At 44.2% G+C, this 18,940-nt stretch overlaps 1 protein-coding gene across 3 annotated transcripts in view; it reads right to left on the reverse strand.

Annotated features, from left to right (window-relative positions):
- The window catches only part of chd9 (chromodomain helicase DNA binding protein 9), a 64,807-nt gene that overhangs the window by 45,462 nt on the left and 405 nt on the right, over window positions 1–18,940 (reverse strand). For 2 of the 3 annotated variants that reach the window (XM_079167354.1, XM_079167352.1), the window contains exon 2: window positions 13,557–15,228. In XM_079167354.1, the coding sequence (XP_079023480.1) occupies window positions 13,557–15,125 (1,569 nt within the window). In that variant the 5' untranslated portion in view covers window positions 15,126–15,228. Of the gene's footprint in view, window positions 1–13,556; window positions 15,229–18,396; window positions 18,425–18,940 lie in introns of those variants that run through there. The other variant, XM_079167353.1, reaches the window with a different exon arrangement.

An 18,940-nucleotide genomic window follows, 5' to 3' on the forward strand; every position in this document is an offset into this window, starting at 1 on the left:
AATGAACACAGTATAAAGCAGAACCAATCCAGGAACATGTAGCCTACACCGCACTGCGTCTCCAGTGGTGAGGTCAAGGCCTGGTCACCCTGCTATGACTCTTAGGGGGGGGAAATAAATCCAAGAGGGGAAACTGGGATGTGTCCAAGACATGCAGCTCTTCCTGAGCGCCAGAGCAGATTTGGAGGAGCAGGCCAGCCTTTCAGGGGACTCCTGACAGCGTGATGCAGGGGCCATGTGCACCGGCAGGCACATGGTGTTAGGAATTATGCAGAGAGACATGGCTGGCCCAAAGCCAGGTACAGTGCACACAGCACTACTGGGTCAGGCCTGAGTTTCTGACAGATAACCTTGTCAGCTTTTAAATCTTTATTTACTGTGCGAGATCAGCTGAACAGGCGTCTTTCCCGGCCAACACCCTGTTCCCTTTCCATGCAGCTGCACGCATTGAGACATGTGAGCTGCCCAGTGCTACCGGGACTACCGGCCCCGTACCTGGAGCTAGGAAGAGGTCTGCCTGTTGACACCACGTCTTTGAAACACCATCTACAAACAGGTTAAGGTTACTAGGCTATTGACTCAAGACATCAAGTCGAATCTTAAAAACACAAATGTATCTCGTCACATATATATATATATATGACAAGAGCCTGTCTTCAAGGTAGGAACTTAGATGGGATTTTTTTTTTGTCTAATAAAAATATTTTTTTGTATTTTTCTCTGACTAATATTGTTAATAATGTCCCTCTCAGCCGACAGCAAACTACACTACTTTGTTGTGATTTTATTAAAGTATGGTGTGAAATATGTGGGCAAGCAACACAATATGGCTTTACATTGCATGTTGAACCTAAATAAAGTTATATGCAACTGACCAACTGGAATGGTGTGGACAGCCTTATTTAAAATGTGTATGTGTGAGTCAATGTTTGTGCGAGTAGAGAGGGGGGAGGTTATAAGATCGGTGAGATGACACACTGGGAGAACAGTGGAAGTTCTCTTGCTATATCTCTGTGGTTTTACGGCTTTATATCTCCTTTAGAGACAGAGAAGACTGCTGTGTGTGCAAAAACAAATGGCTGTCATTTCCAAGTGTTTGCAGCAGCAGCAGCAGCAGCAGCAGCAGGCATCAAATCCAGCTGTCATGCCAGGCCTTGGAGTTTGGACTTTACATCAGACCACACACTTACCAAAAGCGGCGCAATAGTGTCCTATCCAAGCTAAACAAATCCACTGTCAGATAATGCCCCCCAGGGCACAGCACCGGGGGGTTAGCTTTGACTACAAACACATCAAACAGTGCAATGGGTGTTAACTCAATACAGGTGAGCACAGATAATAAAAAGCTCTCTCTACACTGTCATGAACGGACGACATAACTGTGTCCTGCATTACTGCAACTGCCTACGTAACTATATAACCTCCAACACAGCAGAATGGCCTTTCCACTGTACAGGTGGAAAAATGACACAGTCTGAATCCAAAGATCACTTAAAACACAGAAATAAGTGGCTGTTAGTGGTGACAAAACATTTCCTCAACTGAACAGGTCTGCCTGTGTGCGCGTGTCAAAAGGAAACGCAAAGTGAAATAACAGTCAACACACGCTTCAATGGTCACATGGCGTGAAGCCACTGCTCCTCGGCCACCAAACAGTTAATATGCAAACAAGGCTGGCAGCTCTGTGATAGGGGGAGTGGCTTCCTTTAGTACAGATGAGGGAGGGGAGTAGAGGAAGGGGAGTAGAGGAAGGGGAGGGGAGCCGCTGAAAGGAAGCGAGTGGGGGAAAAAAAAGTGGGTGTGTGTCGAGAGAGGTAGGGTGGCTGCAGTGGCACAGGTGTCTGTCTCTGAACACTCCATTACTTCCTCATCAAAGAGCCTGTATTAGTGCGCCACTGCGCTCATTTCTCGCCTGTGCCACCGTGAGAGTCTCCACTAACCTAACTCACCATTAGGGAAATGAGGGGTGAGAGCTAGCAATGAAGTGAAAATGACAAGATGGCTAGCACCCACTGGTGCTTCAGAGTCTACAGCGCGCTGCTACTCACACACAGAGAGGAAAACCATCGCCAACTGGAACGTAATGTCACTCAGTGGTAATAGCAACATTATCCATGGTGCAATGAATGACCAAAAAAAAACAAACAGGCCTTTTGATCCATTGTGCACTTATTCTGCCATCAACAATTCACGTGTTTGGTTGTTGCTTATTTCTGCTTTAAAACACAACTATAGGTTTGGGCTATATAATGCTGCTTGCACTGGCTAATAATCCTGCCGTAGTGTCCTTGAGCAAGCCATCAAATCCACACAAAATCACACATCCTATCATTTTCTTTTAAGCCGATAACATTTTAGCTCAAATTATCTGCCAATGTCAAATGTTTTAAAAAGGCAACCAGAAGTTGAGCCAACGTCTGCTTACTTTCTTTGATCTATGGCCAATAATCCGAAACGTTTTCATTTAAAATGATATTAAAAAGGGATGCATGAAAATCCACATTCTCATAATTGATCATCAAAACTGTCACCGATTGATTTAATTAATCAACAAGTGAAATAGAAACAGCCCTTGCCAACACAATAGTGATGCACTATTGATCGGATCTCTCACATCCATCAGACAGCAACCAGCGTCTCTCACAGGGTCACAACTCATCTGTGGTGGTTTGACATCCAGCACAGCTTGGCATTCACAAAGTAACAGCTGATTACCAAAGACATTTTTCACATCTGTAAGATTGCGCATGAATGCTGCATTCTGGGAGCCATTTTGATCAATCTTCATAACAAAAGAGTGCATACTCCTGAAATATATGTGTGTGTGTGTGTGTGTGTGTGTGTGTGTGTATGTGTGGGTGTGTGTGTGTGTGTGTGTGTTTATTGATAGTAGTTTTTCCTCTCTTTTTTTTTTTTAAATAGTATTTTTTTTTGGCTCCCAGAATGCAGCGTTCATGCACAGTTTTTTTTGATTTTGCTAATGAGCTGTTAATTAGTGAATGCTACACTGTGTTGCATCAGACTCTCAGGTGTTGGATGTCAAACCATTAAAAAGCTGTGCCCTCTTCTACAACATTACCACAAAATATCATAGTAACATAAATAAACAATGCCCGATTGCCTCGCTTTTCACACTTCAGGAGTACATTTGTCAGTGCTGTTGCCTGTTTACTAAGAATTAGTATCACCAGATCTCATACTTTTGGCTTCGCTAATGATAAATAGATGGCACTGTTATGTCTAGGTGCAAAAAGATTAGGCCCCGCTAAAGGCCAGTTTGCAGCCACGCTCAAGTGTGAGACCGTGGCAGGGTTGATAAATGAAAGGAGGCATGATGCACAGCAATGCTTCCTCTACCAATTAAAGACAGCACCACGCATTAATGATCCTTTATTCGGGGCCAACAGTAGCAGTAGCTGGGCCGAGCATTGTGCCCTCTAGAGAAGCTGCTGAAAGTCTAACGGAGCATTGTTACTACCGTCTGGTTGGCTCCACTGTGACCAGAAAGCCTCACCGAGCCAGACAGAAGAACTGCCCGGGGAGAAACAGGAAAGTATAAACTCACAAAACAAAAACTTCAGTCGCTGTATCATTGTAAGAAAACAACTAAATGATAATACTTCTTTAAATGCATTTATCTTTGTCAGTTTTTTAAGCAACGCTTGAAGCAGCTTTGAAGCAGCTACATCATTCTCGTTCCTACACACACACACTTTACTAATCAAGGGACATGAACACATACAGTACCAGTGATGATGTCGTGTACGTGCTTGGCTACAATAACCAATGAAAATGAATTATTGATTGCAAAACTAGACACGCTCAATTTAAACTTCCAAATTTAGTGTTGAGAAGGAGTGTAAAACACCTCAGAGTTACATAATATCAGTGAGGTCATTTAGGAGTCGTCAGCCTGTTTCGACTTAAAAACATACAGTATGACACGTTGCGATTGCAGCATCCTCAGGGTTAACCACGCAATAAGCCCAGAATGTGAAAAGAAGAAGTAAGCAAAGCTCAAGTCTGACAACTGCAATAACCTCAGAGGATACAACACTGGCAGCAGTGTGTGTCTGACTTATTTATAGTAAACACACGTGTAAACAAAGGTCATGGTCCTAGGCAGCATTTTGTACCAAGACAAACTGATGTGATGCAAAGACCCCGTTTCCTTCCCTCGTGTCTCTCTCTCACACACACACACACACACACACACACACACACAGCAATTAGCGCACTGGATACAATTAACCAAGCGATCCAGCGCTGTGTCTCACTACAGCCCTGCTACACTCCCAATCAACTCCAATCCAACAGGCTTTAACAAAGACAACCTATTAGCTCGCTATTATGCAGTCCACTAATTGACTCCCTTATTTAATCAAGTTCAGCACAGACAGCCATTCCTATATAGCTAATAAAGACGTTTAGGAGCGCAGACAGATCCATGTGAAGTGTTACAAGTGCAGCATGTTGTACCTCGTTATCTTGCTAGGGCAGAACGGACCACTAGGGGGGGACTGTAAGGAGAAGGGTTAGGAATGCAAGGAAAGGAGAGGAGACGCCTGCCATCAGCTCTCAGGAAGTTTTAAAAGTAAAAGAAAATAAGTTGTGATTTCAATATCTATGTAGCCTGACCACTGTTTTGTGTCTTGGTTTAGTTTGGCTTCTTGGTGTTGCTCATTATCTTACTAACCCCTGTAAAAAAAAAAAAAAGACAGCTTGGACTCGGGTTTGAGGGTAATGCAGAATACAGAGTACACTCAGGTCCAATGACAGAGAAGAGTAGGCAGTGATTCCGCTCAGCAAGATTTAAGAAGATATTTTAAGGGATAGCACTGTGGGCACACGCTGCCGAGCATGAGCCAGAGTGAAAGCAAGAAGCCATCCGTCCACCGAGGGACATCCTTCACAATTAGTGGCCGACTTGCCAGCAGTGCCATTCTTGTGGATCCTTTCCTGTTCAAGCCTAGGTCACTCTAAATGAAAGTCTCTTTTGTGTTAAATAAAACATGGGTACTTTTTAGAGGTAGGTAACCTGTGTAGCCATCGCATTAGAGGTGGAAACTTTACTGCCCTCAAGATTTGATTATGATTCAAACAGGTTATAAAAAAAAAGCCATCATTTCAGCTTGATTATCTAAACCACCTAATGTAAAAACAAAAGTGACTTCAGCCTTATTGTCAGCAGAAGTACCTCCTTGTGAAGGAAAACTGTCAGTACTAAAGTACAGCACATACAGAAGGTCAAAGGTGAACCAGGAAATCAGGCCTATAAACCGATGGCACCTGCTTCCCAGATCTCAGCAATTACTGAGCTACAAACAATGTTATCATAACCAGTAGAACAGTGGTCAACCGTATGGAAAGAAGATTGATGCTGTAAAAAAAAAAAAAAAAAAACTACATATGGAGTCTCCACATGCAGGGATCTAAACTAATCAAAAGATTACTAATTAACCAGCATTTGATTGACAATCTTCTCCCAGTAACCAGTAACATGGACTTGTAAGCACCACAGGTTCCCTTCAAAGTAGTGACAATTTTGCAGATGTTATATGATTCATCTACCCTAGAGGAATTAAATGTCTTTTGCATATTGAACACTTTTGTGTACTTGTGGTTTTTGTGTACTTTACATGATGCGTCACCAACTAAATTGGGAAGCGTCTTCTTTAAGGCTGTTTTTGTAACCGTCGTTGTTCCGAGTAATGGCGTGGTGCTCTCTGAATCAGAGACGGCACAGCAGGTCAGACACCAGGCAGTGAAGTGAAGCTGAACTGTGCAAAACAAGCAAGCCGGATGATGCCATTCATTAATGGGAACATCGGTGCAAACTGACGAGTGGAGCTGAGAGGAGGTCCCTTAGGGAGGGAGGGAGAGAGGGAGAGAAAAAAAGAGAGAGAAAAAGAGAGACTGAGAGCGAGGGGAGGAATGAGGTGGAGGGGAAATTCAGCAAGGGGCTTACTGCCAGACCTTTACAACTCCTTCATTATTGAAGCAGTGCAAAGGCAGAGCAGGGCCACTGCCTGCACAAAAAAGAACACACACACACACACACACACACACACACACACACACACACACACAACTGCGTACATCTGCACAGACAGACAGAGCGGGTAAGCGCTCCACCTGCAGCCTTCAGGATATGATGAAGTAAGGATTTTTTTTTCTTCCCCTGCTCTGATTTGTATCTCTCGCTCAGTGTGAGGCCGGTGTCCATGGAGTGGATCTCCACTGAAATGGTAGAGGGCAGCCACACAGGCTTTATCCCACCAATATACTGAACAGGATCACCTCTACTCCATTTACATGAGCAGACTGTTATAAAAGAATAAATAAGAATAAATAGCCAAAACTGTGTTTTAGGAATGTTGTTTCCTGTTTAAATTTAGATTGAAATGGAAAATCAGGTAACAAGTAGATCAATATTTCAGTAAATATGTCGCACAATGAGATAGAGAGATATATATGAACCTCATGGAGCAGCTCTGAGATTGTACAGAGGGGAGCACATACAATACATGCTCGCCAAATACATGCCAAAAAAAACAAGGGTTAAAAAAAAAAAAAGGTTTCACGATGCAACAAACAAAACAGACCAAAAAAATAAGTGTTTACAATTTGATGCCATTTCAAATAAACTCCCATTTGATACAGTAACATTTCAAAATTGTAGTTGTATATTAAATAAGTGATATTTTTACTGGCAGTTACAAATTGTGTCTGGAAGTTTCTTTATATTTTACCAGATAATACCTTTACACAGGGCACATTTTGAAGATAGTTTGGATCTATTGTGTTGAATTTCTGTATCAGAATGTGTGTGTATGTCCTGTTTCCTAACAGGGATCAATATATATGTACACCCTTAGTAAAAGATGAGAAATAATACAAATCTGAAGCGGTTCAACTTTGAAACCTAATATGAGTCCACCACTGTCCACTACGTAAAATAACTATATGAAATTGCGATTACAAAAAAATCCTCCTAATCTTTGATTTTTATGAACAATTTCCCACTTAGCAAAGTGAAGGCTATAAGAACTACAGACATGCTTCCTCAATGAAATGCTGCATCAAGGTAGCAGGAACACACTGGTTTTGGTAAATGTTAGTGTGCGGCAACATTAATGCTGGGTATAGGAGTCTAGGTCTACGTCAAGGAAGCCTGCAGAGCAACATGAGGAATACCAAGAAGGGCTTTACGCTCACATGCCTGCTGTATGACGCTTATTTATTTCTCATGATTCAAAACACTTTTAGAAAAGTGCTATAAAGCAAACAAGAAGAAAAAAAGAATAGAACACTATATGAAATACCAGGTGAACTGCTATAACCACTATACTTTGTTCATTTAAATTGACCTTTTTGCCTGTACGATGGTACTGTTTGACTCACAACACAGCGAGTGATGAGAGATTACGACATACCGGTTTCAACAGTGAACTTTCTTTCAAAGTGCTGTAAAATACACGCATAACACTCAATAAACAAAGACTGGACTTGCGACATAGGCGTCCATGGCAACTAGCAAATGACTTCCTGACACAAACCTGTTTGCTTAACTTACAAATCAGTAACCAGTGAGCCAACTGACGTCTCGGAGGACAATGTGACCGGCATTAAGTTCTGTAAGGCAAATCGTGGTAGAGAAAACTACGTATCGAGTGGAGCAGCGGGACAAACTTATTGCAGCACACCAACTCCAACTAGCTCTACTTGAGCTGGCTTTATTCAAGCTTTACTTTACATGTTTTATACCAACAATCCCTCCTTTCTACCACAAGACAACAACCACTGTTTCAGTTGCAAACAAGGGCAAAGGGGTCATTACTGCTTCATGCCTTTTCTAAATTTCCTGTGTTGCACATTACACTGAGATGAAATGATTTTCATGCCGTCTTCCTCTTTTTATTCCTAGAGACACTGGTAGTCTAACCAGCCAGCTCCCCCCTCTCTGCTAGTCAAAGGTTAACACGAGTACATGGAGATTGTCTCATGTCACAACAACAAAGCCTTGCATTTTAGTAAAAAATTAATCCACATTTGACCGTGAGCAATAGCTCACCCACCCTTCACCACAGAAACATATTCAAAGCCACTTAATCCCAAGAGAAAGAGGCAAGAGAGAAGGAAGGATAGAAAAGTAGAATAAAAGACCATACGTTAAATTCAGACCTACTGACAGTTTGAGCTGGCAATGTTCCCACATGCTGCTGACACACTCAATCCAAGTACAACTCCCTCCTCCCTCTCTTCTCCCAGCTCCTCCCCCACCTCCTCCTCCACTGAGCCCTCCCTTTCCGCCTGCAGCAAAGACCGCCTGACTTCCTCTTTACCTCTGACCCCTAGTTATCCCCCGCCCTTATCTGGCAGGCCTCCAAACAGACAGGCGGATGAGGCCGGATGCTGGTGAGAGAGAGCGAGCGAGAGACACAGAGAGAGAGACACAGAGAGAGAGAGAGAGAGAGACAGTTCTGTATGGATAGCTGTTGGGGGAGGTGTTCAGGGAAAGTGTGTGAATGACACAGCCTATCACCATGTGGTCCCAGAAGCAGCAGGTTTCCCAGTGGTGTGTGTGTGTGTGTGTGTGTGTGTGTGTGTGTGTGTGTGTGTGTGTGTGTGTGTGTGTGTGTGTGTGTGTGCGGCTCATGTGGGGTGACGCATGGTGTCAAGTCTCAGGGCTGATTATGGCATTGGCTGTCCAGTCTGGTTGGCTAGGAGTTATATAAACCTCAGAAATGTCAGGAAGCAACAAAGCTAGCATTGCACACATAAACAGGCTAACCCTACTTGCGAGCGCAGACAGATATCTGAAGTTGCTGCTTACTATCTGATACCCAGTCAGATAATAAATCTAAATCAGCAATACAGGCAGGCAGGGAGAAGGCACCTGCCCGGTGTCACTGCCGGGGGCCTGTAGTGGCTACAGCAGACCAGGCCATCAGTATCCATCAGTCTCCACTTCCAGCTTAGCAAGGGAGCCCTTTGTACCCCTATAGCGGTCTGATTAAATATTACAGTTGTGTAATAGCACAGGTAAACATACCTGGCTATGCGATAACATCACATAGGAAACATGAGAAAAACTGAATACTCTTGTTACAGGTCTAGTCTGTTTTTCTATTTATCTGCATCATCAATTCACTTAAAATATATAATATAACTTTTTCCAAAAACCTGGTAAGAGGTAGTCATTCAATTTAACTGTAGGCCAGCTGCATATTACACAGGTTTTAGAGTAACCAGGTTGCAGTTCATTTCAACAGTCTCTGGTTTCTTGTGCTAACTTATGTCTCCTATGAACCTGCTTTCTTGTGTGCACAAGAACCATAGTGGTTCAGTTCAAAATGAACACGATGGCTCCTTAGGTACCAAAAAGCGTGACTGATACCAGGGTGGATAACATCCTCGTTCAGTTTGAGTAAGCCTGGAAGGGGTGATTTGAATATGCTGCTGTTGCTCCATAAATCTCCAAAACCAGTTTATTTTTTGCCTTTGGGGATTATTTTAATTTGTACCTATAAATAGCTCTATCAAATCAAAATGAAGACATCAGTATTGTGATCAAGAACACAAAATAAGGAAGACACAAATCTCCCATAGACAATCAACCACAACTGAATATCCAAAGTTAAAGTCCCCATAAGAAATGCACAAATTAAGACATCCAACATGTACGAAATCAAACAATTTAAAACAATCATCAAGCTCTCCAACAATTTCCAGACTACTGTGCAACATTTTACAAGTGTATCCTAAGGTAGGGTGATATGGAAAGAAAAATGCAATATGTCAAGTATGATACATTAAATCCTTCACTAAGTCCCGCCCCTCGAACACAGACTGGTCAAACATAGCGTAGCATTAGCCAGCTCTGGCCAGGGTCCGAAACTCAATCGACTCTCATGCAATTGTCTCAGATTTTCTTCAACTTCAGGCTGGTTGTGTAGCTTGTGAGCAAGTCACGGTTAAACGTTGTGCCTGAAACAGTTGTAATAGTGACACTCATTACCCACAGAGGTTGGAAGGAGCTACGTTACGTTTTTATGTAAAAACCTGTGGAGTACGTTAGCACATCATTAACTAGTGTTAGCACTTCTATGCTACGCACGCTACTGAAAGTATACTGAATGTCTACACTTGCTGCTTTCGCGTTATGATCTAATTTCCTTCCCGATACCGATTCCGATACCTGAACTTGCGTCAGATACCAGTGCATAAAAACAAAAAAAAGGTCATAATTCCCTCTTTAATACCCTTTTTCTTGTGAAAACATCTCTTTTGTACAACTGTATTTGAGCTCCTTGCCATAAACAAAATGTTATAGTATTACATTTGAAGACCTTTGTCCAAAACTAATTTACTCAATGGAACCTCCATTAACAGCTGGAAGCTCTGTTATTCAGTCAAGCAGGTCTGTGCTGCCGAAAGGCCGCTAACAGCTAACATTAACTAGCTCCCCTCCTGGCGATTTCAACAGAGATTTGTGAAAAAATAGGGTGCACAAGGTGTTTGCACAAGTATTTGCACATGTGCAGTACTGATTGGGCAGGATGTACGGATCCGGTAGTGAGTAATTCCTGCGTAGCATAAATGAGCTGATACTGGATCGCTGTATAGACCTGCGTACTTTCCAATACCGTCAAAATCTCAAGTTTTTCTTCAAAAGGCAGGCTTTCAAATTTGTGCCACAGTTGATATTTTCTTTAAAAGAAAGTATGCCAATTACGAGCCAATGATGCCAACAGTTCATGGCAAATAGCCAATCAAATTGCAGTGGTGCAACAGGCAATCAGCCTCAAATGACTTCAGATTTGTGTCATCTGCTGTTATTGCCAAAGGCTTTAGGCATGCACATTGTTATTTTCCTACACTCTGGGCACATTGCGAGCATGGGGCTACATCCACATAGTGACAACCCTGTTAATCCAATACTGCCACAAAGCAGTCCCATTCACTGATTTGTGACATTGCCCACAATGGTCTATTTATTTTCAACGTACACATATTACATCTCACAAGTATACACACTGATGGAGAGCTCACAGGCTGCAGTCTTGAGGTCCTGACTACATACAGCATAAAGACTGCTGACTCACACGAGTACACATGAGCATCACAAACCAGCATCCAGCTCAGAAGAGTCTCACTAGAGTGATGATGCCTGTAAAGCAGAAATTATACTTTCCGCATCTGCAAGGGGCGGCTAGGGTCCATGTGAGGTAAACTTTGTCATCACAAAAGGTGTACGTGTAGAATCTCTGCATATGTCCGCATACTGCTAATTTGTTGTGACCGGGCAAAACAAGATTGCGGGACCACTACGCTACAAGTGGTAGTGTAGCAATCTACTGTGAATGTGTGTAACGCGTCCTCCAAGTGAACGGTATAAACTACTACGCGTCCGTGGTGTCCGCATCTATTTGGAAGTATAACCGAGGCTTAAGCTTAAAGTAACTCCTCAGACAAAGCCCCTTGCAGTCCATAAATGTTGTTGAAATGATTCATGGTTCAGGCTAGAGTGCTAAACACATCTGTTCATTTCAACTTAGATCCATTGCAACAGGCCCGAAAGCCTTTTTATTTCCAACTCAATTTAACTTTAGAATTTGGCAACCTGGGACAACAATTCAATCTTGAATCCCAGGTGCTAATCACAGCTGCAGCTGACCATTACAACCATTGGAAATCCTAATTAGCCCCTTTCACCGCGGGGGAGTGAAGAGTGGGCAGCTAGCCCCTGATGCCTTGCCTGTTCAGCAAACACACTATCAGCAGGCTCTTCACACATCGGTGCACATGAATAGCACAGTCAGCCTGTAAGCATCGACACGGGGCTGGATGTTGACACAGACAGGGAGAGGCTGTGGTTCATGGCCTCATTTCAATCAAGGACCTCTGCAGATGGGCAAACGGTCCGCCTAACCAGGGCTTACTCACACAAGCCACCCGGTTAGTTGTCACCTGCTGCCTGCTGGGGGATGGCAGAGGCAGTACTCAACACACAGGTCGTGTTTTGGCTCATGGGCATAGGTTTGGTTTCAGAAGTCTGGGGGTGCATAATGGGCCTGCAGTCAGTAACGGGACACTGTTTAAAGAGATTCAAATGAGTCACTCAAACTGTCACTGTAAAACGGTACTCATTCATGCGGTTAATACACTAGAGGAAGTGCGGATACAGAAAAGGTAGGGTTTGCAAGATAATGCTCAACAAAAATGTTTTGTGTCGTCAGTGGCAATGACGAAGACTCATCGCTGTCAGTGGTGGGCCATGGAAAACACAAGTGCTATTATTAAAAATGTGTGACTTTTCCACATGTGCGTGTTGCTAGTTTGAGACAATCTGTTGCCCTCATCAAAAATCTGTTTAATTGTTAGTACCACAGATGTTGTTTTTGTAATAACAAAAATATGATCAAAAAGGAATACATGGATGTGCTGAAGTTCATTTTTTAGTGTGCAAACCATTATGAAACAGCTGTTGCTTTTGCTGCTGGTCATGTGTCACTCGTTGGCCAAGAGGCAGTGGGGATGCTGCTAAGTTACTAGCCAACTGAGGTCCAGGAACCGCCTGAAGCCTGTTACAGGCAGCTAATGCATTCTCCCAGCCTCCCCCTCTGCTTCTCCTCTCCCTCTTGTGCTCTTCCTCTGTCTCTTTTCTTTCTTTCCTACGCTCTCCTTTTTCCATGAGCTAGTGCTCTCTCCATCTCCCAAATCCCCTCCCCCTCCCTCAAGTGCTAACCACTCTCCTCCGCCACACTCGTTTTTTTCTTGCTGCCCGCTCAATCACATGTGCACATGCACACGCACTCACAAACACACAAACACACACACACACACACACACACACACACACACACACACACACACACACACACACACACACACAGAATGTGGCAGCCACCACAACAGTGTGCAACCTCCCCCACACTCCATGGAGCAGTGCAGTGTGCAAGTGCCTCTGACTTGCCCTGACCCACATCTTGATATAGCCCTAAGTATGCTTACAGCTAAGTCCTGAAGACACTCCTGCCACTCTTAGCCTAATCAGGCCTGACCTGCTGTCGGCACACTGGGCAGATAGACGGTTTATGCCGGACAGACCATTATCATTTTCAGAAGGCTTTCAGACGGCCTTGGGTACCGCCTCTCCACCTTCCCCCTCTCCACCACTGATTGCAGGTCTCCTACTAGACAGGCACATGTTCTAACTGGGAAAGTTAGTTAAACATTACACAAGTGGCTGGATTCTGTGCCATGCCACACTGTGAAGAATACATTATCTTTGTGTCAGCAATAAAATGTTCTCCATTAGTATGTTCAATAATTCATTTAAACCTTCATCCTGCTCAAATACCCCTAATTCATTTGGGGTACAGGACAGAGCGCATAGGTAGTATGGATATAAATTAGACGAGGGCAAAAAGCATATTACATTCAGAGGGTTGGCTAAAATGTACTGCCATTGATGTGCTTGAAAACAAACAAATGAATGCTTTTGTATATATAAAATGAAACAAATACTTAAGTTTGTAACATTGTATTACCTTTTCTTGCTTGTACTCAACAGGTGGTTGTTTCTTGTGCTCATGGCCACTCTCCTGGCTGGAATGGACCCAGGAACAGTTAGATTCATCCTGTTGGCTGAGAGCAGCCTCCAGCTGCGGCAATAGGTCAGGCAGGAGGTCAGGAGGCTCCAGGCCCTCCAAGTCTCCATCCTGAGCCTTTGATGGCAGGAGGTTGTCTCCCAATGCTTGATATCCATTAGTGTTTACGGCCCCGCAGCTCTGAGGCTGCTCAGAGGGCAGCTGGCTGGCTATGCTGGGGAAGCAGTTCATTGACTCACCAAACATCTCAGATGACTTGTTTCCATGGGGTTCTCCAGAGCAACGTAGGGCCCGGAAAGCACATTCATCTGCCTGGCTCACCGGGTTCCTCATGACTGCTGTGGATGGAAACTGACATATGGTCCCTGGGAGCTCAGGCACTGCAGAAGTGAGGGGTGCGGTGGTGCTGTTGGGCATAGACACTGAGGCTGTGGACTGCTGACTGAGGCCGGGTATTTCTGGCTCTCCAGGATAGGCAGGGTACTGAGCCGCTTGGTAAGCGGTGGCAGAGCCGACGGAGCATGTGGGCAGGGAGTGAACCATCGATGACGAATGCATGGGGAAGGGCAGGTTTGGGTCTTCCGATCCGGATCCAGAGAAGGCTTGACCTCCCCTTGTCAACTGGTAGCTAGCCTGCTGCGGCTGTGGCTGCAAGCAAGTCCCACTCAGTGGAGCATTTTGACTATCCAAATAAGACTTACTTGGCATAGCCCTTGAATGGAACCTTGGTCCTCCCACAGTTAGTTGGTGCTGAACCTGCTGCTGGGTATGGTGCACTTGCTGTTGGCTCTGAGATTGCCCTCCCTGGTGAAAGGAGAAATTGTGATGCTGCTGCTGCTGCTGCTGCTGCTGCTGCTGCAGGGACATAGTCTGTGTGGTAATTTGTTGGTGCTGGCGCTGGTTTAACAGCTGTTGCTGATGTCTTTGCTGTTGTTGCAGCTGCTGCATTCTGTGCTGCTGCTCCTGTTGTTGGTGACACGGGTGGTGTTGTTGCTGTTGTGTTTGTTGTTGTCTGACATGAAGTTGCTGGTTGTGCAGTTGCTGCTGATGACAAAGCTGTTGTTGCTGTTGAGATAAGGGGAGGTACATGTTCCCGTTCTGGTCTTGGTTGCTCCACATTGGACTGCTACTGTCACAGAACAGTCCATTGGATTGAGGTACTTGGCTCATTGCAGCATTATGGTATTGGCCATGCTGGTCTGCAATCATGCCACCACCTCCTCCACCACCTGGGCCCCCAGGACCAGAAAATGGCTGCCCCATGGGGGTCTGTGCCTTAATGCCAATGTAGTGACCCATCTGCTGACTGCAAGAAGGCATGGCATGTTGAGTAGTAACTGGTGGCATCATGTCTTGGTGTTTCCCTGGGACTAGAGGCTCCACCTGGAGGGGCTCAAAATCACCAGTGAGGTTTAGCTCATCCACAAGCGATGGTGCTGATGGGAAGACATCCTCGTCCAGCCCATCCAGTCCTCCAACAAAGAGGTTCGGGTCATTAAAGAAGTCCATGGCAGAGCCCGGAGGGTAACGGGAACCTTTGGAACTCCACTGGATCCAAGCTGGTCCCAATGAGCCTCACTGTGAGCTACAGCATGTCCATTATATTGTGTCCCTTTCCAAAAACAGAGAGGAGAAAAAAAATCAAATAAAACATTAGTATGAGAAGATGAAGATCGTGTGTGTTTACTCAGTAATGTATGGTCTATATAAGGGGTCTCCAGCCTTTTTTTCCTCTCAGAGATAATTTGATAAAATGACAGCGGCTGAGAGCTACTCATAGCACTTCATTGTATATTGCCAATAGCAGATAGAATTTCTTTCTTACTTTTTTGGTCGTTAACTAACGTTTCAGACTCCACATCGTCCCCTCCATTACAGTCCTGTCAGAGGCGAAGGGCTTCTTTGTGTGTAAGCGCCACTAAAGCCTCTGTTGCTGCCTTGGACTTCTTCAACAGTTTGGTAAACAGAGACTGTTGTCTTAAAGCTAACCCTAAACCCTAGTCTGTGGATTTGAAAAACAGGTTTACAAAGTGACTTTGTGCTATCAAATTTATAAACATATTCTTTTAACTTTTAGCAAGCCCCTCACAAACGGGTAGCGAGCGACTGGTATCTTACGAGCTACTTGTTGGAAACCCCTGGTCCAGATGAACAGATCACATATTGCAGACTACAAGCTCCTCATTACAATAATCCAGCAGAACCCCCCCCCCCCCCCCCCCCCCACACACACACACACACACACACACACACACACACACACAGATGACATGACACTTTTTCAAGCATTTTTCCCCACCAGATCTACTTTTATCATCCATTTCATTACCAGTAATACATGCTTGGAGGCTAGTACAATTGGATGAATGCCCACTCAGTGTCAAAAAAAAAAAAAAAAAAGCTTTCAAAAGGCAGGTAATGGTCTCGGTCAAAAGGGTCTGGGGGATAACGCCTTTCATGTGTGTAGCAAAGCAGCTGGTGCAGCCACCAGCAGGTGCCTCTTCACGAACCCCCTCCCCTATTACACACACACACACACACACACAACTACAACCAACGAAGCCGCCTGCCCTGCTACTGCAGAATGTGTGGGAGGTGCAAACAGCTGATAGAATTTCAACAGCTAGGGACAGAGGCAGATGAGGTGCTGAGAGCTTGTGTGAGTGTTTTGCAACCACAGACCAGCGGAAGATGACGGAAGCCTACCCAGGTCAGTCATTATATGCTGACTTGCTGTGCACACAGGCAGGCACACAAAAAGCACAAACAAGCGCGGCCATTTCACCAGTGTCTCCGTCCAACTTGTGGAGATAGTTATCGTTTAATTAGCCGACATACATGTCAAATGACAGTCAGGCTGAGAAGTGGCTAAACATATAGGAAAGTGGGGTTATCAGTACACCATTCGTTTAAATACAATGGGCGTTAACTAAGACATAACCAACTGTGACGGGCGCAAATAACACACATGACATGTGTAATCAAAAGGTCAAATAAATCACTAAAAGTGACTTACTCTGAAAGTGAGTATATATATATATATATATATATATATATATATATATATATTACACTGCAATGGTGGACATCGTGCCCACAGTGGCAAATTCATAAATAAGGGGCTAAACTTTCTTAAATCCCAAAGCACATCACCAGGCAACATACAAAATTATACTTCTACAGTATGCGAGCTAATTTAAAAAAGACAAATATTGTCAGGATTCTCTTGACAAACCGAAGCCACAAGCCTGAGGTCTTACACCAAACGTGAGTCTAGCTGGCAATCTTTCAATGTTTAGGCTATGTTGTTAAAAGGTGATTTTGTTGAGGTGTAATGTCTCAACTGACATTAGTTGATTGAATTCGCAGGTCCATTCAGAATATGGTGAAAGTAAATCAAATGACTAAAAACAAGAAGCCTAAACCAAAGTTAAATCATAAGCGGAACAAACAGAGGTAGGAAAACGCTCTAGCAGTACCAAAGCTAAAAGTTCCTTTCCGGGGCTCGCTGTGGTACCACCAGGCACTTGTATATCATCACTTTCCCCACACACGACCACCGTCAACAAGTCCCAATAAAAATCTGTTCACAGAAGCACTAAGCTATTCCTGACAATTTGGGTTGTGCCTCCAACTTTAATTGCACTCCTGTGGTTTACTATCCTGTTCATTTGGGGAATCATGTGATAGTCCCGATACGAGATATTCCCAGTGGTTGTTTTTTTTAAGCATCATTTTTTTTTAAGCATCTTTGAATGCCTAACTCTTAATATACAACATACTCATTGTCTCACATCAAGCGAAACACGAGGCATGTGAAATTACTGTCAATAGCGAATAAGGAAAATGTGCATAATTCGCACATTTCAGCAGTTTAAGATAAAAAGAAGTGATAATTACACCATCTCTCATCCTCGTAGAAAGAGGTTTCAATGTATCGAAGGATTTGATGATAATGATACTTGTTTAGGATGTGCACTAATCATTTGGGGTGACACTAATGAGTCTGTGCCAAACACAAGACAATGTAGTGAAGTAGAAGTGTGCTTGTGTCCTTTCATTTAATGAAAATGTTACCAATTTGTGTTTTTATAAAAAATGATTCTCTAACACAGCCTATTATCTTGTAGGAGACATTCAAAGTAAGTCAGAGACAGTGAAAACCAAGTTGAAAGCTGAGGCAAATGAAGCAGTCCATTCAAGATGGATTTACAACAGTAATCTGTTGTAAAGTATACACTTCATATCATCTTTCTCATGTACCATGCAGCATGTTCCTGAGCCTGCTAGCCGAGCTACTGCTAACCTTTAAAAACACCCCCCAATCTGGCCACGAGACAGAAACCCAATCCCCTAAACCTAAATCGCCTTCCAGCTGTTTCCTTCATAATCATGACGTCGTAAGCACCATCCAGGCACGTGCAACTCATGCCGAATATCAACAAGAACTCCGTGTACATAACTTCCCCGAGGTCGCCATTGAATCTGGCCATTTCTGCGCACCTCAGTCGAACAACATCCAAACAACAACTTGTTGCAAAAACATCAAAAGTGCGGCGATATTACCCGAAGGGCAATGCGTTAGGAAACAAAGTAGCCCAACGTTCAAACGTTGCTGCGACCGAAAGCGCATTTAATTCCAAAGCGCGTCGAATGTTTTAACGTGCAGCCTGTAACGATAAGTTAACAGTCGGCGACACGTTCGTCGCGTTTTTTCCCCGAAGCTTCGCTAAGTTTATTAAGAAGTCTTGCTTTCATTAAAACAGACAGCGGGGCTCACCTCTGAAGTCCCAGCATCCTCTTCATCTTCAGCCCGCTAGCAATGGCTCCAGCTCCCGTGAACGCGGTTTGTTTGATAAGCCGGCGAGGCGACAATGTTTAAAAAGCAACGAATTTCCTCGCTAAAATGTAATTCACGTGGGGGGGGGGGCATTTGATTCTGGATTCAAATTGGGTAGCCGCGGCCCGTTGAGTCGGTCACACGTGCTCCCACAAAAACCTCCACTTTGGGAAAACCACAGGATTCAAAAAAGGTGTCGTGACGCTTCAACGCGGAGGAGGAGGAGGGGTGGTGGGGGGAGGAGGAGGACGAGGAGGAGGAGGAGGAGGAGGAGGAGGCCGGAGATGGATGAAGAGGTCGACAGTGATGGTGTCCGTGGTAATACAAGTAGTGTGTTACCCCTCGACGGACTTTTTTTGTTTTAATTTCTAATAAAACTGTCGACTTATTCCCCCCCGCCCCCCTGCTAACAGTTACCGGGTCCACATATAAGTGCGGTGCTGACTAAGCCCGGCTCGTCGCTGTCAGTTCAGGACCACCGCGA

The sequence above is a fragment of the Pholis gunnellus genome, assembly GCF_910591455.1.
Source record: "Pholis gunnellus genome assembly, chromosome: 1".
Classification (NCBI taxonomy): Eukaryota; Metazoa; Chordata; class Actinopteri; order Perciformes; family Pholidae; genus Pholis; species Pholis gunnellus.